Raw genomic sequence first — 25,495 nt, 5'->3', positions numbered from 1 at the left:
TTAGGTAATTATGAATAAAACTGTGCCTAAGTCTTAACATGGACAAATTATTTCATGTCTTTAGGGTAAATACCTAGGAGAGGTGTGGCTGGATCATGTGGTAAGTGAAAATTTAACTTCACAAGAAGCTGTTTTCCAAAGTGGCTGTACTGTATCACATTCCCACATCAAGATATATGTTCCAGTTGCTCTCCACCCTTAGCTAACAAGTTGCTCAACCAACTGGTCAGCCTTTTGTAGTTATAAGCATCCTGGCAGGTGGATAGTGCTATCTCATGGTGGTTCCAACCTGTATTTCCCTGACAACTAATGACAGTTAACACCCTAAGGTATCTTTATTCGTGATCTATTTTGGGAGACCTTAGAAGTGACTGTAGACAGGACAGAGATCAAAAAAGGGATCCTATAAAGTTTTCTGTGAACTCCTGAGCTCAACTCTGAATTGCACATGTGAGGGTCTGACCCTGAACAGCATACCAAAGTCACTGAGAACTGATCTACACAGCAGACCACTGCTCCCTGGGTGGTACTCGCACAGGACAGGTCTGAACAGGCAGGACAAAGGTGTTGAAAACTGAATTGACATTGGAATCACAGCCTACTGAAGGCAAGTAAAAACTTGCAACTGAACCTAAGTGGGTCATTCACTACCAGAATGAATAAACAAAAAGTTACCATTTTTATAGGGTTTAAACAAGGCTCCAATCTTATAATATATGATTCAAAATGTCCAGAATATAATCTAAATTATTTGACATTTAAAGAACTAGTCAAATATCAACAGCTTGCAAGGAAAAAATAATGCACACCAACTCCAAGATGAACCAGGTATGGGAATTATCAGACTAACCTTAAGGTAATTATTATAGCCAGGTAAATATTAAAGAGGTAAGATTAAACAGTCTTGAAATGAAATAAAAGAAACAGACAGAAGAGGTTAAAAAAATAGATTTCAGAAGTAAAAAATATAACCAAATTTTAAAATTTACTGGATGAGTTCAACAAAGAATAGAAATGACAAAGGGGAGTCAATTTGAAGACAAATAAATAGAAATTACCTAATCTGAACAACAGAAAAAAAATAAAGTAAAAGAATAGAGTTTTAGGAACAGTATCAAAATGTCTAATATTCTTCTTACTAGAATCTCAAAAGGGGAGGAAAAAAGAGTGCCATGCTGAAAAAAAAAAAAAAAAAAAAAAGTAGAAGAAACAATGGCTGAAAACTTCCCAAATCTGGCAAAAGACAAAAATTTATATTTCAAGAAGCTTGCAGTGTCACTTCAATCGTGTCCGACTCTGTGCGACCCCATAGACGGCAGCCCACCAGGCTCTGCCATCCCTGGGATTCTCCAGGCAAGAACACTGGAGTGGGTTGCCATTTCCTTCTCCAATGCATGAAAGTGAAAAGTGAAAGTGAAGTCGCTCAGTCGCGACCCCATGGACTGCAGCCCACCAGGCTCCTCCATTCATGGGATTCTCCATGCAAGAGTATCAAGAAGTTATCAAGAGTTTCAAGAAGCTTAGAAAATCTCAAACAGGAGAAAGTCACATCTAGATATGTCACAAAGTACTGAAATCCAAAGACAATGGGAACAATCTTGAAAGTTGTCAGTGAAAAATGATACATTTATATAGGAAGACAATTTAAATGACTGTGAATTTCTCATCAGAAGCCATGAAAGCCAGAAGGCAATGACACACACACAAAATTTTTTTAAAGAATAGTCAATCCAGAACCCGGAGTTTTATATCCAAGGAAAATATCCTTTAGGAACGAAGGCGGAAATAGATATTGTCTGTGATGGAAAGCTAAAAGAATCCCCCACAGCCAGATCTGTTTTAAAAGAAATGCTCAAGAAGGTTTTCTGGGTAGAAGAGAAATGATAGCAGAGAAAACCTTGGAACTTCAGGAATGAAAGAAGAGAAATGGAAAATATTTGGATAAATATAATAAACTATTTTTTCCTCTTAAGTTTTCAAAACTATGTGTAACATTTGAAAGCAAAATGTATAACACTGCCTGGTGGGAGTTTATAGATATAATACATAAACCACAACTGCAACATAAAGTGGGGGAAGATAAAGGGCATGGTGGCAAGATTTGTATGTTCTTCTTGAGGCAGTAAACTACTACTTCTAGGTAGAACTGTAAAAAATTACGTAAACTGTAATTCCCAGAGCAACCACCAAAACAAACTTTACAAAGAAATACAGTAAAAAATACTATAGTTAAAATTATATAATAAACATCCATACAATACAATGGAAGGCAGGAAAGAGGAAACAAAGGAATAAGAAACAGATGAACAAAAAGAAAAATAATTAAAAAGCAGAGCTTAATCCAAACATATAAACAATTACATTCAATGTAAATGATGCAAATACACCAACTAAAAAAAACTGTCAAACTGAATAAAAAAACAAGTCCCAACTATGTGCTCACTTTAAATAGAATGGTATGGGTAAGTTAAAACAATGGAAAACATATACAATGCAAACATAAAAGAAAGATGGAATGGCTATATTAAGATTAAAGTAGACTTCTGAGCAAGGAAAAGTACCAGGTAGAAGGAGGGATAGTTATTGTTCAGTCATTAAGTCATGTCTGACTCTTTGTGACCCCACGGACTATAGCACGCCAGGCTCCTCTATGCATAGGGATTTCTAGGCAAGAAGACTAGAATGGGTTGCCATTTCCTTCTCCAAGGGATCTTCCCAAATCAGGGATTGAACCCGTATCTCCTGCACTGGCAGGAGGATTCCTTACCACTGAGCCACCAGGGAAATCCAAGGAGGGATAGTACATAATGTTAAAAGAGTCAATTCACCAAGACAATATAACAATCCTAAATGTGACATCTAACAACAGAACTTCAAAACACATGACAAAAACTGATAGTACTGAAAGAAGAGATGAGTCAATCTACAGTTACAGTCGCAGACTTCAATATTCCTCTCTCAGTAGTCAACAGAAAAAGTAGACAGAAAATCAGCAACAGATACATAAGAACTGCAAAAGTGTCACTTAACCAGATCTAAATGACATTTATCACAGATCCTACCCAACCACAGCAGAAAACATTCAAGTACATGTGGAACATTTAAACAGACCACATCCTGAGTCATAAAACAAACTTAATAAATTTAAAAGAACTGAAATTATACAAAATACGTTCTTTGACATGATGGAATTCCATAGAAATCAATAACAGAAAGCTATCTACAAAATACCCTTCTCTCAATGAAACCTCATAAAAATTAAGCACATTTCCTCTGAGTCTATAATAATGAGCCATCCTCAGGAGGCAATTTGTGAGCCGTGATATATCTCTTTAGAATAATCTATCTCTTTAGAACTCCACAGGAGTCAATGTCAGAAAAGAAGCAAACTTTTAGTTTGCAAAACAAAAATGACAAAGCTCTCCCACCTTTAGAACATCAAAAAGTCTTTATTCACCAACTTCAAGCTTTAGTTTAAAAATTACTTAAAAAAAAAAATAACTCATCTAAAAAGCTGGAAACAAGTGGAGATATTAACTGAGTAATGAATAATTTAAGAATTTTTGCGAGATGCCACAAATAGGCATTATTTGCCATCTGTGTTAAACTTCACATAATTTTTCCAATACTAAATATCAAAAACTGCATAGTAAGTAATCTTAGCTAAGTAGCTGGTTCAGATTCATTGTCTTTTTTTTTTTCCTTAACAGAAAACCTACATATACAAAATTCACTGTCACAGAGAACATTGATCTGCAGGTACGCCTGACATTACTGACTGCTGCAGCTACTGTCAGATTCAGTTAATACATTTGTTTATTTTTTAAGCTGATATGTCATATGACTCAACGTAGACTAAACGACAAAATGTCTGTTATCAGAACATTATCTTTATCCAGTCAAAGAAAAATGTTATTTTGGGAATGAAGCACACACCACAGGCATACCTCGAAGCAATAAAGCACTTTACTAATAGTATAAAGGATCTGTTATTTTTCCTACTTATTAACAATCATAAATAAGCAAGTCTCTAATACCCACTAGTCTTTTAAGGGGCTAGCTAAACTAATTACCTTAAAACTTTTTATTCATAAGAAAATAACTGAGAAATCATTCAACACCACATATTTTAAAGTTGGTATCTAAAAGATTTGATTTTAAATTTAAATAGTTTCTAACAATGTGATTTCTTGCATAATGTCAATTTTTATTTATTTATTTATTTATTTTATCTTTTAGCTATGCTGCACAGCATATAAGATCTTAGTTCCCTGACCAGGGATGGAACCTGTGCCCCCTGAATTGGCAGTTTGGTGTTTTAACTATTAGATCACCAGGGAAGTCCCAATTTTTATTTTTTAAATAAAATTTCACACTATTATTTTAGGTGGAGCCAAATAAAATACTATAGAGATTTGATTCCCAGAATCAGCTTTTAAAATTTGTATGAACACTCTTCTTCAACAGGAGGAATTTTACAGCTTCCCTTTTTCTTCTTGAACTTTTATTCCATTCCATTTGCTCTACAGATTGCTACTCAAATGGGATATACTTTTATGCTTGAAAGTCCTTCATTGATCACCCTATAATACTTCAATCTATAATAATACATATGTATGCATGTTTAAATTTCTATTAATTTCCTTTACTTAATTTCCACTACCTTAATGCCCTATTATATTTTTGAATTCTAGATAGAATTAGCACAATAACTACTGGTATACAATTTACCAATAAAGGCACAGTTTTATTACAGATTTTGATAAATAAACCTAAGTAATAATTACTGAAAATATATCTTTTAATGAGATGTTTGAGTGATGCTTTTATGATACCATTAATCACCAAATTGTCCCTTCTATTTTTGGTGCACTGGAAGTTTGTAAAACTTCAATCTATAGTGTGATTCAGATGGACAGAAAAGTATGCCTTTCTTCAGTCAAGTGGGAGAAGAGGATGTGAGACTGAATCCCCACTGCCAGCATCCTTCTCAGGCAGACCAGTATTAAGAATAGGTATGGAAGACCTGGAAATTTATTTCCTTAAAGTTATCCAAACTAACTGTTCTCTTCCTTCTCCCCAAATATACCCAGTTTGAAAACCACTGATTTAGACTATTTCCTCTACTCCCAAGGGGAAATGGCAAAGAAAGACAAAAAGTTACGTTTTGCTTTTAAGCCTACCTACCAACCCAGTTTTCTATGTAGAAAAAATTGAATGCAATGTACTGCTACCCTATGTTTTCATTCCTTTACCAATACTAAAGAAGAAAAGTGTAACCATTAGGAGTCTGTCCAGCACTACAACAAATTGTGATCAATACTAACTGTATGGGTGGCTAAATCAAAGGATCTCTTCATACTCATTCAGTTCCTTCAATCCATTTGTCTCACACTAATCTTCATATGCTTTAAGATGCTCAGTTCATCATTATCATATCATGGAACCAATCCCTATTACTGTTTTCACTAGAGAAGTCTAGCTTTAAGGAGATAGAGGGTATTTAAATAAATTCAATCATTCATTCAAATGACTCCCTCTAATGCCTCATTAAGAAAGTCAATGTAAAAAAATACAACCAATGCTACAATGTTGAAATTTAAACAGAGCAAGTTTTTTTTTTTTTTTAACTTGCCTTCAGTAGGCCAGCTATAAAGTATCAAACTGTATGATACAAAAACCCCATAAATTTTTTACAGAAAAAAAATGCAATGTATTCTTTTTTCATTAGGAAAAGTATTTTAGAATGTGTAAATATAAGCAATTTCTGTTCTATATTTAAATTTGGAGCTTACTGTTATTTCTTTAATAAAACTACTTCACAGGATCATGAGCAGTTCTCATAATTTTTACTTTTGTTAACAACTTATTTACAGATAATGAGTTATTAAATGATAATTTTGCACTCCTTGAGATATTTTTAAAAGCTAATGAGCATGATGGTCATACAAAATTTTAAGTGAAAGATCTAGGTCAAATGAATGGAAAAAAACAGAGAGCCCTTGAAAAAATGTTCCCATATTCCTGGTCTTTAAATTCAAGTTTGCTTTGACCAAATCATACCTGAACTTGGTCTTTGTATTCTGAACAACTTATCTTATGAAAATCTATTTCCTTCACCACTCCCATTGAATATATATTTGCTAATGATATGATTCTACAAAGTTAAAGTACACAGTCCTGAATCTGTTTTCAGTTTTGTCCAACCTGGCCAACACTTTATCTCACATAATTCTTTGAACGCATTTTCCTTTTTTAAGATTTTTTTTTAAATATAAATTTATTTATTTTAATTGGAGGCTAATTACTTTACAACATTGTAGTGGTTTTGCCATACATTGACATGAATCTGCCACGGGTGTACATGTGTCCCCCATCCTGAACCCCCCTCCCACCTCCCTCCCCATACCATACCTCTGGGTCATCCCAGTGCACCAGCCCTGAGCATCCTGTATCATGCATCGAACCTGGACTGGTGATTTGTTTCACATATGATAATATACATGTTTCAATGCCATTCTCCAAAGTCATCCCACCCTCGCCCTCTCCCACAGAGTCCAAAAGACTGTTCTATACATCTGTGTCTCTTTTGCTGTCTCGCATACAGGGTTATCGTTACCATCTTTCTAAATTCCATATATATGCGTTAGTATACTGTATTGGTGCTTTTCTTTCTGGCTTACTTCACTTTGTATAATAGGCTCCAGTTTCATCCACCTCATTAGAACTGATTCAAATGTATTCTTTTTAATGGCTGAGAAAGATTTTTTTTAATTTTAAAAACATTTTACTGGCCAATGGTACTTATTTTTAGTTACAGAATTTACTAAGTGAGGGCAGGAACAAATTGTTGTGTTCCTGTGTCATTCTGAAAGTAATTCATTTTCTGATCTTTTAATCCACTTCTTCCTGTTTGGTCTTGTCTGTTTCTGGCTAAGCTTCCAGAGGCAGGCCAGGAAACATGGAGGACAGAGGCTGCATGGGGAACACTGGGGGCAAGGTGGCTCTGGCAGCAAGGGCTGGGTCGGGTAGCTGGGGTGGCAGGGGGCTAGTGAGGCTATGGCTGGATGGACTGGGGCCAGAAGGGCTGCTGCATGAACACTGGAAAGTTTGGCTGGTGCTGTTGGGTTGGATTCATGGAGTGTTGGCCAGGGACTGGCACCATTGGTTGCTGGGGGACCATGGGCTGTTGAGTTGACACCATGGTGATGTGATGAGGCTGCAGGGTGAGATTCTGGGGAGTCTGCTGGGACATCACAGGAATGATTTGGTGGTGCGGCCAACCACCAAAGGAAGGGTATGGGTGTCTTATCACGTTCTGGTACCACTTCAGAGGGGTAAGCACTTCAGAGCTGAAGTTAATACAACCAGGGTGCCCAGGATGAGGTGGTAGCTTTTATAGGGAGAGGGAAACGAAAAGAAAAAGAATGAGGGAGGGGAAGGCAAGAGGGATAGGAAGAAGGGAGAGCAAAAAGGGGAGGGAAAGAGAGAGAGTGTTTGTTTTTTTTTTAAGTACTTTCTCATTTTCCACCATCTGTGTTTTAAAAAAATAAAAACACATCTAAGTTTTAGACACTGTATCTGAAGATTTAGGGGCCACATCCTAAAGTGGTATTTAGCATTTGGTTCTCAATCTTCATGAAAGTCTATTACATTACAAAATATACAAGCACGCTGTTCCTAAAGGTGAGATTTTTTTCATATGAGGCTATACTTCAGTTTGCTAAAGCAAACTGGTGACTCAAACAGAAGCAAATGTCCTGTTTGAGTATCATTTTACAACTTTGCTTTCCTTTTAAACGAGGTGCCACTCAGGTTAAAAGAGAGAGAAAAGGAAGAGGTCCAACGTACAAAAGCTCCTTAATGTACAAAATCAGATAAGACCAAAAGTCCTTTATGCACATTTGATTATCCATAGTATTCTTAACATATGAACAGGGTGAGAATATCTAAACTGTTGGCATTCCTTAAAGAAAACATCCCAGTACAAAATGCCAGAAGTATATTCACTTCGGAGATGAAAAAGCATCCATCTGTTCATATATATATATATATATATATATTTTTTTTTTTTTTCCCCCCTCAGTTGAATTTCTGGCTCCAAGCAATTAAATGATGCCAGGAAACAATATCAATTCAATTTTCAAAATCAAGTTAACTGACATATGCTTTCCACATGTCTCATAACTCCTAAATGTCTTTATCATCTTGACCTCTTTCCTAAGCCCCAGAGCCTATCTTCCAACTGTACACTAGGTACTTATAACTGGTACATCCAGTACCACCTCCAATTTCACTCCTCTTCCATCTAAAGAGAAAACACACACACACACACACACACACTTCTTCCAAGTAGTTTTTTTTCCCATTTCCATGATCATTCTTACTAATTCAGGCTCAAGGTCTCAAAGTTATGCCTTGCTCTGCCTAGATACTCTGTCCTACTGTCTCACTGTTAATTCTGCAACTCTTCTCACACAATTTCTCATATATCTCATCCTCCCTTTTCATTCCATGGCATCCCTCTAGATAAAGCACTTATCTCCAAAAGAAAAAGATCTTATTCCAAATAACTGTAAAAACCTGCCCAGTCTCACTTCCTGTAGGACTCTTTCCCTGGTGATACATTTTGTATGAATAGCACCACACTGTCCTTATCAAGGGCTTCCCGGTAATTCAGGTGGTAAAGAATCTACCTGCAATGCAGGAGACCCCAGTTTGATTCCTGGGTCGGGAAGTTCCCCTGGAGAAGGGATAGGCTACCTAGCCCAGTATTCCTGGGCTTCCCTGGTGGCTCAGACAGTAAAGAATCCACCTGCGATGTGCAAGACCTGGGTTCGATCCCTAGGTTGGGAAGATTCCCTGGAGGGCATGGCAACTCACTCCAGTATTCTAGCCCAGAGAATCTCCACAGACAGAGGAGCCTGGCAGACTGTATACAGTCCATGGAGTTGCAAAGAGTCGGACGCGACTGAGTGACTAAGCACAGCAAATCCTTATCAAAGAATTCACACTCTAGCAGAAGATACAAAAAACTAACAACAGAAGTAGATAAACATTTTACTGATGTTAAACAAAAAGCTCTAGGAAGGCAACAGAGTGACAGTTACTGTACCAAAGCTTTCAGAGGAGGTTACAGCTGAACTGGAGAAATGCATACCAGACAGACAGCAGCCCAGTACCTGAAGGTTCACATTTTTGGAGGACAAATAGCTCAGGGCTTCCCAGGTGGCTCAGTAGTAAAAAATCCACCTATCAGTGCAGGAGATGCAGGAGAGGCAGGTTCGATCCCTAGGTCAGAAAGCTCTCCTGGTGTAGGAAATGGCAACCTGCTCCAGTATTCTTGCCTGGGAAAATCCATGGACAGAGGAACCTGGTGGGCTACCAGTCCATGGGGCTGCAAAGAGCCAGACATGACTGAGCACAGCACAGCACAAGTCTTTCAGTGGTGAGTGAGAGGTAGGAGAGAAGGCTAGAAACGTGTACAAGGCTAGAAGGCTAAGTGTCAGACTTGATCCTATTAAAATGTGAAATAAGCAAAGACATAAGAATGCTTTAAGTTTAGTATGTTTTAGTATGCTTGTTTTTAATATATATACTTTAGAACAAAGTAACACAAAGCACTAACAGAACTAGACACATCTACCTTAAGTGGGACCAATGATAAACTCCTTATTGTATATACTTTGGATTATAAAAAGACTGCAGGAAAATTAAATATGAGGAAGTATTTTGTACATGTTTATTAGATCAGATTGGTTTATGTTATTTAAATCGTCTGTGTCCTTACTGATATTTTTGTCTTCATGATCTAAAAATTACTAAGAAAGGCATGTTTAAAATCTCCTACTGTAATTATGGATTTGTCTATTTCTTAAGATCAGATATTATATTTCTAGACTGTCTATTTGATTCTTTTTTATTTTATATAGATTCCAATTTTCTGATGACAGAAGAATTATAACATAATGCCCTGCTTAATGACACAGAAAATGCTACTCAAGAATAAGCTTTTCAAAAAAAAAAAAAAGAATAAGCTTTTCAGTCCATTTTTGGACCAAATCTAACCTTGTATGCTGTTCAAAACAGCTTGGTTTTATTTCCCCCATGCTCCTTCCTTTGTCAGCAATCTACTTCAAGCCAAACATACCTCAATATTTAGAGCACATTAGTGCTGCTCAGTCAGACCTCCACTTTATGCAGAGAATGGTTGCCCACATGATCAAAGGAGTTTAAATTCGCACATACATACACACACACACAAAACCTGAATTAGTTACAGACACATTATCTGGTCACATTTCATACCTCTCTTCTTTTTATGGGTGGTTACTTGCCCTTTTAAAAATTCCTGTCAGTTGATAGAGGGCAATTCTTAAAGTTGACTGAAACTATAATTCAGTTTCATTAAGTTTCCTTTAGAATAAACACACTAAACCATCAGAGGATTTTTTTTTATAATGTCTTCAAAACCATGAAGAAAGAAAAGAATAAAGAATGGTAAACAAAAGGCATACAAATCAGCACATTGTGGTTTAAAAAAAAAAATAGAAAGAGGACTGCTGCATGAATAGGTAGAGCTTAGGCTGTCACAATAACAGGCTTTAGCAGAAGACAACGACTATTCACAGGCCTTATTAGGATAGTCACTCCCTGGATGGAGCCTGAGGTTTGAGAGACATGGAGAGAAGCAAGGCCACCCACGTAGGTAGCTAGATATACTGAAGCAATCCTGGCAAGGAAGGTGAAGGTTCTGGGGGCCAAAGTACTTCCTCACCCCCAGGAGAAGGAACTGTTTGTTTTGTTCACACCGTGTCTTTAATACGGTATATAGGATGTGGAAAAGGCTCAGTAAATATCTGCTTGGTAAATAAATGACGCCCACAAGTTATTTCACCACTAAAGCCTTGACTTCCTGTAAAGCAATAGAGTTGGACTAGATCAATACATTCATTTTCAGCTCTAAAAGTCTCTACTACTTTGAGCTAGAATTTCTCAATACATCACATAAAGCGTCAGTAAAGTTACTCCAGGACATCTGGGTTTGAATATATGCTTAGTCACAAGGTTTCACAACACCTTACTCACTACAGTCCAGCGGAAGATAAACAACGACTCTGCCCTGTTGAAACTACTGAAACAATATGTATGTTTCATGGGTACACATATATGTTGAAACTCACCAAACTATACACTTCAAATTTGTCCAGTTTATTGTATGTCCATTACACCTTGATAAAGCTGTTAAAACACACACACACACTCACACTCTCAAGAAACTACTGAAACTGCTCAATATTGCTAAGGCAGTAAGAGATACAAGCTAGTTATTGTAGAAATAACATAGAATATGTCTGACCACCCAGCTAAAACAGGAGAGAAGTATATGCTCACAAAAACAAGAATAGGGACTTCCCTGGTGGTCCAGTGGCTAAGACCCCAAGTTCCCAATACAAGGGGCTGGAGTTCCATTCCTGGCCAGGAAACTAGATCCCATGTGCTGCAATTAAGACTCAGAGCAGCCAAATAAATTAATGTAAAAAAATAATGGCAGCAGCAAAGCCAAGCTCCTTTAGATGCTTGAAGACTCAGAAAAACCTGTTGCCTGGCTTAACCAAATAATTTTACTTACTGTGAAGGAAACACACTTACTTTTTAACTAGTATCACATGTATTTATCTTCCTTAGTCAATTGTCAATTAGAAATTATTTTCTAACCTTTAACAACATTCCCCAAAAAGGAAAAATTAGTTTTAGTCCATTATTTTAGACAGGATCTCAAATAATGAAGTAACTTGACAACATCACAAAACCACTAGTTCAAGAAGTCTGGTTTTATTAAATATATTTGCTAAAGGGAATTCCCTAGCAGTTCAGTGGCTAAGACTCCAAGTTTTCACTGTGGAGGGTGTAGGTTCAATCCCTGGTCAAAGAACTAAGACTCCGTAAGCCCTGCGGAGTCTTAAAAATGAATATATTAATATTTGCTAAAGACTGAAATGAAATTAAACATTAAAATATATCCCTTATCTTTAAGATTTATTAATGGTTTTCAAACCACCTCTAATTGCTACAGGCAGAAAGTCTGGCTTGTATATATTTCATACCCCTTTCTAAATAGTTCGACTCGCTAGTTATATATAAGAAACATGGGTAGAAACTGTAGGAGAATCAGAAAAGTATAGAAAGTATCAAGTCCTGAAACTTAGTACCCAATTTGGGTATTCTTGGCTTGACATAAAAATTCACAGAGTTATTCAAATATTTTAAAGAAGGCACATTAAGAGAAATGTCATAAGATACTTTATAATGTGACTGACTGCCAAAAAAAATAATAGGGTAAGTGAAAACCCAAGGCAGCAGTCCCCAACCTTTTTGACAACCAGGTACCACTCTTGTAGAAGACAATTTTTCCATGGAGGGTGGGGGGGATGGTTGTGGGATGATTCAAGCACATTATGTTTATTGTATACTTTATTTCTATTATTATTATATCAACTCCATTTCAAATCATCAGGCATTAGATTCTGGAGGTTAAGGACTCTTGACCTAAGGCATTCACCATGGGTAGATTCTAAGAAGAGAAAAAAGTTTTACACTGATAACATTTTCATGGATTGACTGTTTCTTCTGATTACTCTTAATTAAATTGTCTAAGCCTGTGCATAAAAACAAAAAGTTGTTATTCAAAGGATACCAAAGTTTAAAAAGAACAATAGCTGTTTTCATAAAACTTAAGAGAAACGGTAAACAATTCAAGCTGACTGATTTTATGTGCCTCTTCATGTGATCAGTGTAATGGTCTTGCTGGAAATTTGGACCTGATAATCTTATCATGAAGAAATAGACAAATCTAGAATATGGGCTGTTCTGTGGGACAACTGGACTGGACACTTCAAAAGATTCACCATCATTAAGAAAAGAGACTGTTAACATGACTGTTTTAGATGGGGGAAACTAAAAAACACAAGAGGCACATGCAAAATGCTGGAGCCTTGACTGCATCGGATCAGGAAGAAAGGAGCTGTATGGGATATGTGGGGGGGTAATACAGGAAATTTGAGTTACATGCAAATAGCATGTGGGATGACAGCACTGAGTTACTGTTGATTTCTCAATTACAGTAATGGTACAAGGGTTATATAAGAGAATGTCCCTGTATTTAGGAATTACATACTTGAGAGGTATTTACAGGTGAAGTGTCATGAAATCTGCAACCTACTTTTGGATCATCTGACAAAAGAGAGGGGAGAGAGAGAGAGTGAGTGTGTGTGTGTGTGTGTGTGTGTGTCTGTTTAGGGGAGAGGAGCAATATTTGTGGTTAGATAACTGTTGGTGAATTTAAATAAAGGGTGTGTGTGTGTGTGTGTGTCTGTTTAGGGGAGAGGAGCAATATTTGTGGTTAGATAACTGTTGGTGAATTTAAATAAAGGATATACAGGTGTTCAGGCTTTCCTGGTGGCTCAGTGGTAAAGAATCTTCCTGCCAATGTAAGAGATGTGGGTTCGATCCCTAGTCCAGGAAGAGCCCCTGGAGAAGGAGATGGTAACCCACTCCAGTATTCTTGCCTGGGAAATCCCATGGACAGAGGAGCCTGGCGGGCTACAGTCCACAGGGTCACAAAGAGTCTGACATGACTTTGACTAAACAAAACATACAAGTGTGTTCATGGAGTTTTCTTTTAATTTTACTGTGGGTTTGAAATTTTCAAGATTTAAAAACATCATAATTCCTTGAAGTTTATTTGCTCTTTTCCACCCAGAGTATGCTCAGAAAAGTTAAATGAACAAGGAGGAAAATATAGCAAATCCAGGGCTTTACATACCTTCCACATCATACCAGTGTGCACCATTCGTGATCCCATCTTTAAAAGTCTCATCTTCATCTCCAGGACAATGAGGGGCACCAGTTTTCATTATGGGATGGTGTGATGCATAGGCTTTCGCCAGATATCTAAATACTTCATCATCTGAAGTTTTGCTATAGACTCCAGTGGCCTTATGTTCTGGAGAATCATCAAAGGGATAGCTTGCTACCACCGAGCCACCGTGCAGGTTTCCAGAAAGCACGAACCTTGGAAAATCAAAATCACACATCACTTTTTAAAAGGCACAGAAAACATATATTCTAAAATTCTACATCTTTTATCAATGAACTTAGATACTCCTCTTGAGACCTAGAAAATTCTACCAATGGTTATAATTTGACCAAACATAGAAGGAAAATGGAAAGAAAGCATTATCCATTCAACAAATTTCAAGCAGTTTTTACAATTCCTTAACTTCAAATAGCTTTAAAGAATTTTCCAATCATTGAAAAAAAATAGCTTAATAACACAGTAGAAATTAATGTTTTAGGAGATGTCTTATTCAGGGACCTCTATTAGGTTGAACAATGTGAACTTGCCAATATCCAACCATGTTTTGACCTACAAAAATGACAACTTCATAGAGTTCAATCTAATTCTTGTACTTCATTATGGGTCAATCTCATAGAAAGTGTGGCTTACAGAAATAAATATTTGTTGAATACATGAGTTGGGTTAATAAGTTTCATGCTTTTTATATTACTGTCCAGAGAGTATTTTTGAGATTTGGAGACAAATAAATTAAAACAGGATGTGTTTTGCCTCATTCCAGTTTCACAATACACTAAACTCACATTTTCGAGAGAGACGCCATAGTTGGGAAGCTTGGTGGTGGGGTTGGGGGAGAGACCCCACACAGTGAGTTGCTTCCAGAGAAACACAATACAGAACATTGTATCGCTGCAAAAGCAGCTCTCTTTAGGACCAAGGTTCCTGGTTGGGCCATTAAAAAATAAACTGACATGAAGATAAGGCTGCTTCTATAAAAAGAAACATTTTAATTTTTGTTATGTTTTTACTTTTAAGTGAACCAACTTACAATCCAGTCACATTTATAGATACAGAAATACTGAAGAACTCCTTTTATGGTAAAAGCTAAAGGCAAAAACATGCTGCAGCCCTATTTATACATTTTCCACTCATGTAACAGCTCGACCTATTTCTATGGCTGGAGATTAAACACTTTTTGCAGTTGAAATTGGATTTTTTGCTTCTGCCTTTTTGTGACTGAAAGAAACTGACCTACAGAAATTCTAAAGGGGGTTGATCTATAACATTTTATATGCTTGAAAGAGAATTAAGTCTATGATATGTTTAATTTGAAAAGTTAAATATGATTAGTACCTCTCAGAGGACGTCAAACAATAAAAATTACTTGTAACACAGAATCTGTCCTCAGAAGACAGAAATGAGCTGATAAAGACAGTGAATAAATATCAGAATAGACTATGAAAAAAGTCGAGTTTAATAACTAATATAATTACAGTTAGCACAATTCCAGACACCAGAGAAGACCGTTTGGTGTCGTGGCAACAGCACAACCTCTGAAACCAGGCAAATATGGTAAGAACATTTGGCTTCCCAGACAGGTCACTCACTACTAACATGATCGGGTAGAGTTGCTGCCTCTAAATCCATTGAACCCTAGTTTTTCTCTCACCTGTTAAATGGGGATTGATGCTACCTGCTTCCCAGGGTGGTTACGAGAATTAAATAAGGTAATACATGTACAATGTCTTCCAGCACAATGACTGCTTTCAAGCATCTGCTCAACAAATGTTCCTTTCTTTGGAGATATTTGCATCCTGCTCAGGAAATCACTGCCTTACAGACTATCAATCCACCCCCAACTTCCAATGCCAGAAAGAATGATACAGAAGCAAAAACTAAGTGTATATTCTAACACTCTAACTCCACCTTACCCAACCCTCCTCCATAGCAAGGTATTAACTATTTACTTTTTGGCTTCTATGCTTTAAATAATTGAAGTACTTTCCCCCTCAGCAATGACTTGGGGAAAGTTATAAGAAGGCCAGCCCAGTTCAGGCAATCCATTCAGCAACAAATTTTCTTGAGTGTCAACTGTAAGCCAAATGTTCTAGACACTAAGGAATACATCAGAGAAGAAACAAATACAAAGATGCCCTCATGGCATTCGTATTCTAGTGGATACCTAAATATTCTAAGTAAGTGAAGCATGCTATTTTAACTATATATTTTCAATTAAGACTTTAAATTCCAAGATTCTCTGCTAAAAGCTGTTTCTCACTTTGTCATTTCTTCTAACACTTCTCAGAAATACTATTAAAGTAGCCTAACCGAATACCTTTAGAACAATGAAATATTTGCAGTCTACTCCAGTGATAAATTATTAGATTTTCCTTACTCTACTTACATAGTTTTAGAAGTACCAGTGCCATTCTAGTAAGGACAATTTCAAGAGAAAGTGATACCTACTATAGTGGCTATAAGATTACTGCTTTTAGTCTTTGTCAAACCAATTTTGATATCAATCCAATTTTATTTGAAGGGTATTTTAGTTTCCATTCAAATCAGTTCTCTTAAGTGTTTTTTACACTTGACTTCAATATCATATATCATTTCTTGCATAAGATTTAAAGTAGCTGCTTAATATATCATAAAAATTATAAACAAGTCTATAGATATTAAAAAATCCATCTCTAAGTTAATTCTGTTATGGTCCCCAGATAAATCTGTAAATAACTGTAAAAAATTAAGAAAACTTGATGTCTGATAAACTAAATTCTAAAGGTTTCGGGGAAGTGTACTCACTCCAGTAATACAATGCTTTTCACAAACATACCCAAAAAATCATTTTTGCATAATCTACTAAAGTCTAAGAGGCTATATTTAAGTAAAGAAGCGTGCCAAAAATATGAGGGTCAAGTAAACTATAAAAGATTTTAATGATGGAGTTAAAATCTTATATATTTTCCTAAGCATATGAGTCAACTGTCAACAGTACAAAATCACTGAATGGGTGAAGTATAAAGTGAAACAAAGAAAATCAACTTTACTTTCCTAAGCAGGAGAAAATGAGTTTTAAAATCTTACATATCCAAAGCAACAATGACAAAAAAATCTATTTCTAATACAGCTGGGTGGCTAGGATATCGAGAAATTATGCAAATGGTTTACTTCACAGAATACACTGAAAAAGGTACTTTCCCTATACTGTCTGTGGTTTTAGAATTTCCTCTCCATAAAGCTGACTCTATATTTAGGAATCAATCTCAGATCATGCATGTGCTTATTTTTTACTTTATTCACATATCTCTTGTTACTGAATAATCATTAACTAATACGCATTTTGAGTTATTTGTGACTGAGGATGGATGGGTATACTTTTACCCTAAACACTCACCTATTTTTCCTTCTGATTTAGAGTTACATTTGAAAAGAAGGAGGATATGACTAGGGTCATATCCTAGCCACAAAAGAAAGCAACTTTCTGTGTAACACCAACCAACACAGATGAGCTTTTCAAATCGTCACAAGCTCCTACCATTGAACTACCCAGCCTGGACCATACCTTGTAATCATTAAATACTGGTGATGTGAAAGGGTTGTCCAGAGAGCACATTTTTGCTTCTAAATTTAAAGTTCAAAGCTTTCAGTATAGTCTCAAGGTGACTTGCACCAAGACAGCTTATTTTTATTTTTGGTCACAGCAGAACTAATACTGAACAGAAATATCTACTCACAGAATTTACATCCTTGTAAAGGTCATGATGGAGCATTTTAGACTGTTGGCATTGCTTAAAGTCACACTTCTTATGCAACTGTTCAGAGAGCCTGACATCATTATCTTTAAAAGAAAAATCTTCCCAGAAAGTGTATGTGAAGTTAATGCCTCCCAGGGATTAATGCCTACTCCTCTCAGAAGGAGTAAAGTGAAAGCGAGGAAGAGAAAACGAAATTAGAATTGTCATAATGTTCATGAATTTTTCAAGGTCTGCTACATACATACTGAATCTTGTAGAAGAGATACTTCTAAGTCCTACAGGAAAACACCTGAGTTCATTATTGCTTTTATTTTATCCGTCACTTAGAAATCTTCAGATCGGGATAGAAAGCTTAATTGCTTCACAAGCCTATGTCATTGTTGTTTGGTCACTAAATTGTGTCCCACTCTTCTGTGACCCCATGGGCTGTAGCCCACCAGGCTCCTTCTGTTCATGGGACTTCCCAGGCAGGAATACTGGAGTGGGTAGCTATTCCCTTCTCCGGGGGATCATCCCCACCCAGGGATCGAACCCATGTCTCCTGCATTGGCAGGCAGATTTTTACTGCTGAGCCACCAAGGAAATCCTCTACAAGTCTTAGGAAGATACAAAAAAGAGGATTATGTTGGCAAGGCCAATAGCTGAGAAAGCGAAGAGGTGCCTGGTCTCTTTGGACATGATTTCATAAGTTCCCTCTTTCTCTACTCCTCTCCTCCTTTTTGCTGAAAATCCTACCCATCTCTCAAGACTCAAGTTCTCCCTCTTTCACAGAGATGACCCCTATTATAGCAGCCCACACATGTTTTGTCAGTAGGAGAAATTCCTGTAAAGCTTAACTGGGTACATAAACACACCTCCTCTATATTTAGCATAGTCTCATGTCATACACCTATTTCTTGAGGTCCTCATGCTTCTTTTAATATTTTAAATCCCACGTGGCACTCACTAACACCTAAGGTGTGTTTGTGTGTGTTGTGTATAAGTGTGACAATTAGCCATTCAACTCTGGTCCACTAATAATGTGCATAAATGGAATCAGAAACCCTTCAGAGTCTAAAATGAGGCTGCTCCCAGGTGAAGGTTCCAGATCCAGAGGAGTTCTCTGGCCAGCCATATCTATAGGCTCCGTAGCTGAGTCAGAGGCAAAGACTGGAAGAGAATCAGTTTTTATCAAATATCAAAGAGAAAGACCCCACGGGTGTCATCTGTGGGCTACACGCTGCCTTCAGGGCTCAGAACACTGACTAAATGCCTGAGTCCAGTTCCAGCTACTTCTGTAATATATAAATGATTTTCATACTATGTAAATTATTTACAATCTGACTCTTGATCTCCCCCACATGCAAAACAAGGATGAGAATGCTGCCTGTCTCATCAGGTTGTGTCCAACATAAACTGAGATCATGCAGTTCAGGGGGTTTAGCACAGTGCCTGTAGTCATGACATAACCGCAATTTTGTCAGTTTATCTATAAAATAAGCGAGCTGACCGAGGTCATCCTGAAGGTCTCTTCCATCGCTTATTCTACCGTCCTGCGAGAACAGGGACTCAAAAGCCAGAAAGGAGTCTCCCCTACAGCCAAACGGCGGCTTTCTGCATTCTTTTAATAAATGACATCCTCCAGGCAGCGCTTCTCCGACAATTATCATGAGGACAGAGGCTAAGCGGCCTGGGCCCTAGTTCCCTTTATGGGGTGTCGCCCTCCGCCCTCACTACCCCAGTCCCTTAGGCCTGCGAGCACTGTTTGAACGCCTACGGAGTGAGGGACCCAGCCTGTGCCCCGGAGGGATGCGTGGATGGGGAGGTGAGTGGAGGGCGGGCGGTACTCACTTGTTCCTGCGGATCCACTCGATCAGGGCGCGCACCTCGGGCACGTCGTCCAGGGACGGGGGCTCGCCAGTGCTGAACTGGTCAGGGAAGCTGCGGTTGAGGTCGCGGCCGCGGCTGTTGTCGCGGCCGCTGGCCCCGGGAGGGTCGCTGTCGCCGAGGCCGCAGTCACCCTCGCGGGCGCGCTCAAAGCCGTCGGGGTTGAGGCTGGGCAGCACGTACACGTCAGTGGTGTTGAGCAGGCGGACCAGACGCGGGTCCCCGCGGCGGTAGCCGGCCGCCAGCTCGCGGGCCAGGTAGACGAGCACCTGGCGCGACACGGTCTCGTCCCCGTGCATGTTGCCCACCAGCTTCACCTGCGGCCGGCCAGGCAGGAGCGGCCCCGCCGCGTCGGGCCCCAGGTCGCCGTCAGGGGGCGGTGGCCCCAGGCCGGCCGTGAGGCGCAGCACCCACAGCGGCCGGCCCTCCACCGAGCTGCCGATGCTGAAGAGGCGGGCCAGCCCAGGGGGCCCCGCGGCCGCCGCCTCCCTCAGCGCCGAGCCCAGCTCCTCTTCGTGGTAGTAGCGGTCAAACTGGCCCTCGTCCTCCTCGGCGCCCGCGCTCGTTGTCGTCGTCGTGGTCGCCTCCGCCTTCTTGATGTGCGCGGCCCTGGCCGGGCTCCGCAGCAGCTGCAGCAGCAGCAGTAGACACAGCAGCAGCGGGAGGCGCCCGGGCCGCCAGGGCGGCCGCGCGTCCCAGCCACTCGCCATCTTCCAGCAGCTCCGCTAACCCCGGCTCCGTTCCCCCGGCTCCGCGCTCCGGGAGGCCGGGGCCCTCCGGATCCCCTCCGCTCCTAGCAACCCCATCCCGCCCTCCGGCCGCAGCCAATGGTGGGCGGGCCTGCCGTCGCGTCACTCCGTGGGCGGGGCCATCCTTAAAGCAGCAGATCACCCTCTGGGCGTGCCTTCCTCCTGTCTGGGTGGAGTTTGGTCACTCTCCTCTTAGGTCAGGGTTCCTGTCTCTCTCCCTCCTCCCCATTTCCTTTTCTGCGTTTGCTCCGCTTCTCCTCAACTCGCTCATTCTCTTCTTTATGTGTTATCCGTTCATTCTCACCCCTTTTCCTCAGTACTGTCACCGGCTTGGTTCCGATCTTTGTTGCAGCTTTCCCCAGCTGCGCTTTTACGCTTAGAACCGAGAATAGAAAGAATCAGAAGGTTCGAAAAGAATCAAAGGACTTGAAAAAAACCTCAAAGGTTCGAAAGAATCTACCTTAGAAGAGACAGAAGACGTCGCAGCCCTTCCAACAGTGCACCCTTTCCATCGAAGTGGGTCTGCCTTAACTTGAGCCCAGCGCCCCGCCAGCCATAGGTTGAAGGGACTGGGTCACTTGGAGTGGCAGAGGGTTCACTACCTCTTTTCCAGTTTTTAGTCATTATGTTGAAAGAAGATGTCTCCTTTATGTCTAGTGAAAATCTATGTAGTAGGCTCTCTTTGTGTTGATGGATTTATTTCCTTGGTGTTACCCCAGTTTATTTCACTGCCACAGGTTCCAGTGTGGGCTGGTCTCAGCCCTGTAGGCGGAATTCATTTCATGGTTCACTTGCCCACCTTTCACACTTCTCCTGAGCGAGTTACTTGTTTAACTGTGGCCTTCGAGTGACATTTCAAAAGCAGCAGGTATGACATTTCTGGAAACACTTGCTTGGTGAGTATAATTCCAAAATGGCTTAAAGCTGGCAAATATAATGTTATCATCTAGAGAAGAGGCCTTTAAACTGGTCTTTAAAGTAGGCTTAAATCACTTTAGCTTGAAGAAGCACAAAACCTCCTAATTCTTTTATCAAGTGTGAAATTTTACCCATCAAAGAACATAATTGCAATAACTGTTGTAGTTCCTTCTTTCAAAGCCAGGCGTTTCCAGGCTCCTTCCTTGAACTATGATTGAACCCTAATGTGAATGACAAGTTCAAGGGAAGTCGCTCATTGCTGAAGCCTGGCTTGGAGAATTTTGAGCATTACTTTACTAGCATGTGAGATGAGTGCAATTGTGTGGTAGTTTGAGCATTCTTTGGCATTGCCTTTCTTTGGGATTGGAATGAAAACTGACCTTTTCCAGTCCTGTGGCCACTGCTGAGTTTTCCAAATTTGCTGGCATATTGAGGGCAGCACTTTCACAGCATCATCTTTCAGGATTTGGAATAGCTCAACTGGAATTCCATCACCTCCACTAGCTTTGATCATAGTGATGCTTTCTAAGGCTTGTAGGAAACTTCATTCAACCCAAGGAGGGAGGAGCACAGGAGGAGAGAAATTAGGAGAGGAAGTGGGTAGGTATTCTGGGCAGAAGGAGGAGCAAACACTGAAAGCTTAAAAGCAAATACTGCACATCCTAGGAACTGCATACAGGTCAGGATTGTGAAGGAGCTCACGGGTATGGAGGACACAAACCAGAGAAGCAGAATCAGAACTCAAAGAGCTTCACAAGCTGGACTCTGGGGAGCACTTGATCCATAAGACCATGGAGAGCCACTGACAGATGTTAAGCTAGTTTAGAAAAATCCCAGGACTTCCCTGGCAATCCAGTGGTTAAGAATCTGCCTTCCAACACAAAGGACGCAAGTATGATCCCTGATTAGGGAACTAAGATCCCACACCCTACAGGGTAGCTAAGCCCATGTGCCAGGACGAGGACCCAGCGCAGCCAAAAATAAATTAATAAAAAATAAAGTGAAGGTGTTAGTTGCTCAGTCATGTCCGACTCTTTGCGACCCCATGGACTGTAGCCCACCAGGATCCTCTGTCCATGGAATTCTCCAGGCAAGAATAAAGAGCCCCTTAAAAAAAAAAGTAACAGTAACAGTGGAGAATGAAGTGGAAGGCCTAAGACTTGAGGCCGAGAAACCTGTAAAGAAGATATAATCCAAAAAGACATGACGAGGTGAACCCTTGAGGACAGTGCCAGTGGAAATGGAAAGGAGGAAATGGATTTGAAAGACCTTTAGGAGAGAACGTAGACAGGAAAGAGAAGGTGACAGAGAAAAAGAGAAGCTGTAGGATGACTTCAAGTTACGGCCAAAGCAACTTGCGAGCTTTCACTGAAGAAGAGGACAGGAGAAGGCCCGGGCTTAGGTGAGGGTGATGAATTTAGCACAGTCACTGTGGTCCTGTGAGCATCTCTTCTCCTTCATGCCCATTTGGTTTCATGTGCCTCTTACACACCAGCTGCAACTCATCAGAAGCAAAGCCCCAACTCTGTACAGAGACCACCTACCCCCGCTACCCCAGGGAGTACTTAATCATTACTCTGTGCACTTTTACAATAATCCAAATCAAAGCGGCCCCAGGGGGCATGTTAACCTCTAATCAAATATTTCCTTTTCTACCATTTTCACTCTCCTTGGAAGCCTCTTCCTGCCAACTCACTCCTGCAGCCTCACCTAGGGAGGCAGTAAATAAACGTGTGAGGGCTATGAAATAATGTGGTGTAACTTGAGCCAGCGCCCTCCCGAGAATCCCCGGGCCTCCGCCTTGCAATTGCAACCTCTTTCTGGTCTGGAGCCTCCATCCTAAGCAGGTATTCTGTGCTGGTGGTTCGAAGTGAAACCCAAAGCTCCTGACCCGGTCACTGCTCACTGGAGGGGAAGCCTCCAACTAAATAACTCCAGCTGCACCTGAGAAATCCTAACGTATGACAGGTGTCCCTTTTCTCCTTCCCACAAGGAAAGTCCTGGCTTCACAAGTGAACGAACTTGGGAAAAAATTTCCAGTTCACAGAAGCTGAGTGGTAATGACCTGGCTTTTGAAAAACAAAGCAGAGCTTGTTAGATGGCCTGATGGTCTTCAGTAGTGACTTTTTCTAAAAGACTCATAGGTAATCGAAACACAACATAGATTATGAACTTGTAAATGTCACATGGTCTGGCAGAAACACCCACAAACTGACAAGTTCAATTTGACAAATGGTTATGGAGCATCCATCTAGCTAAAAGTCTGCTCTATGGGTGACAGAGGATTGGGGGATAAATAAAGGATTGTTCTCTGCTAGAAGGCCAGAGTCTAGAGAGAGAGAGAACACAGGCAGACCTGATGCATCCATGGGGCCAGCGCTATGTAACAGCCGCTGCACTAAACCTTTTCATCGGTTGATGCATTTAATCCTCACAACAATCCAGAGGTAGGTACTATTAACTCTCCTGTTTCAAAGATAGATACACTGAGGCACAAGATCTCACAGCTAGCAAACCACAGATCCAGGACTCAAACGCAGGGAGTCTGGCTCCAGAGTCTGTGTGTTTACTCAATAATAAGACTGCTTCTGTGGAGTGAACTGAAACAAGACAAAATGAAACAAAAATGGAAAAACCCCACTATTGGAACCCAGAGGAGAAAGCAACTAATTGTGATGAGGCATCAGAGAAAACTTCATCAATACTGAGTTTATGAACTGAGTTCAAATTCTAGATCAACCATTTTCTAGCTGTTTTAACTTGGGGAAGTTATTTCATTTTTCTGAGAACTAAGTGAGGTAATACAGATATAATGTTTAATGTAATTCTTGGTACTTGGCATATAACAAGCTTTCAGAAATCATCATTTTGTATATGTGTGTGTTTAATAAGAATTCTCAAACAGGGAAGAAAATGGAGAATAGAGCAGTCAAGGCAGAGGGACCAGTGAGAACAGAGGGTAATGGTGACCGGAATATAAGGTGTGTTGGGAGGAGCAGCAGGAGCCATAGCTATGAAAGAAGAATGGTGCCAGATGATGAAAGGCTTCAAATATGCCAAAGGAGTTTTGCTTTATTCCACAGCAAGTGAAAAACTTACAGAATTGTTTATGAAGAGAGTGGTATGGATCATATCCATGTTTCAGCAAGAGAATTCCAGGGGCTGTGTGTGGCAGACTTAAAAGCAGTTGCCCTCTAGACAAGAGCTGATTCTGGCAATATTAGAGAGGATAGAAAGGAGAAGATATATTAGAATGATGTTTGGGTTATTGGATTGACAAGATTTAGCAACTACTTGGGTAAAAGGGAAGAAGTAAAAGACAACTTCACAGGCTAGTGAAAGTGACCAGGTAAATGGCCTTGTCAGTATCCAAGGCAAGGAAGAGCATAGGATCAAATACACCAGCAGAGGCTTGGTCTTAGGTAGGAACACAGACACTTCCCTGGTGGCTTAATGGTAAACAATCCGCCCTCCAATGCAGGAGATTCGGGTTCAACCCCTGGTCCAGAAAGATCCCCTGGAGAAGAAAAAGGCAACCCACTCCAGTATTCTTGCCTGGGAAATACCATGAATAGAGGAGCCTGGCAGGCTACATTCCATGGGGTTGCAAAAGAGCTGGACATGACTTCGTGACTAAACAACAACAGACACTTCAGCTGTATTCACAAATGGAAAGGCAGAATGTGTGAGTGTAAGTACAATTAAGGGAGTAGATGACATGTTGGGAGCTGGTAGATATTCTCTGCTGATTGCCTTTATTTTCTAAATGAAATGGGATGTTGCAGCCATCAGTTGAGGGTAAGGATGTTATAATAGCTGTTGGAGGTTTGAGGAAAGAGAGAAAGATGTGAAATATTCATCACAAGGGGTGGGAGAGAGAAATGGAGAGTAATAGTTTTCAGCCATTGACCATGGGGACCAGCAGTGTTTTAACATGTCATCAGGACCTGCTAATGGGATATGGGACAGAGGGGTTTGTTGGCTTGTTTTGTTGGTTTGTTTTCATTTCTATAACGTTTGCTCTTACTTCCTCAGAGTCCTTATCTTTCCAGGCCAAAGAGAAATGAAAGATGTTTATGGAAATCACTTTGAAAAATTGCCCTTGGTTAGGTCAGCCCCTTCTATCTTAGTCAGGCCTGATTCTAGGGCATTAGATAGGCTGCTGCCCAAACATGAGGCCATAATAATGATTTTCATCTGTATTTCAAAAAAAACCCTCTCTATTTGCCAGCACCAAATGGACAGCAGTTCTATTCTCATGAGGTAGAGAGGGAGGGAAGCAGGTATCAGTTACTTTCAGTTGTACATATCAGAAAACCTGACTCATTCTAGTTTGAATAATAAATGGA

The 25,495-nt window shown here is 39.9% G+C and overlaps 1 protein-coding gene and 1 pseudogene across 1 annotated transcript in view; both read right to left on the bottom strand.

Annotated features, from left to right (window-relative positions):
- The window catches only part of CPD (carboxypeptidase D), a 72,089-nt gene extending 51,793 nt beyond the window's left edge, over positions 1-20,296 (bottom strand). The window contains exons 1-2 of the mRNA XM_027519292.1: positions 19,444-20,296; positions 13,826-14,073 (exon numbers count right to left, since the gene is read on the bottom strand). Coding sequence (XP_027375093.1) covers positions 13,826-14,073; positions 19,444-20,189 — 994 coding nt within the window. The 5' untranslated portion in view covers positions 20,190-20,296. The remainder of the gene's footprint in view (positions 1-13,825; positions 14,074-19,443) is intronic.
- LOC113877337 lies at positions 6,727-9,808 on the bottom strand (annotated as a pseudogene).
- Positions 20,297-25,495: the final 5,199 nt, after the last annotated feature.

This window comes from Bos indicus x Bos taurus, chromosome 19 (assembly GCF_003369695.1).
Source record: "Bos indicus x Bos taurus breed Angus x Brahman F1 hybrid chromosome 19, Bos_hybrid_MaternalHap_v2.0, whole genome shotgun sequence".
Taxonomy (NCBI): domain Eukaryota; kingdom Metazoa; phylum Chordata; class Mammalia; order Artiodactyla; family Bovidae; genus Bos; species Bos indicus x Bos taurus.
Note: the sequence above shows the minus strand (reverse complement) of the source record. Positions and strands in the feature narration are given on the sequence as shown.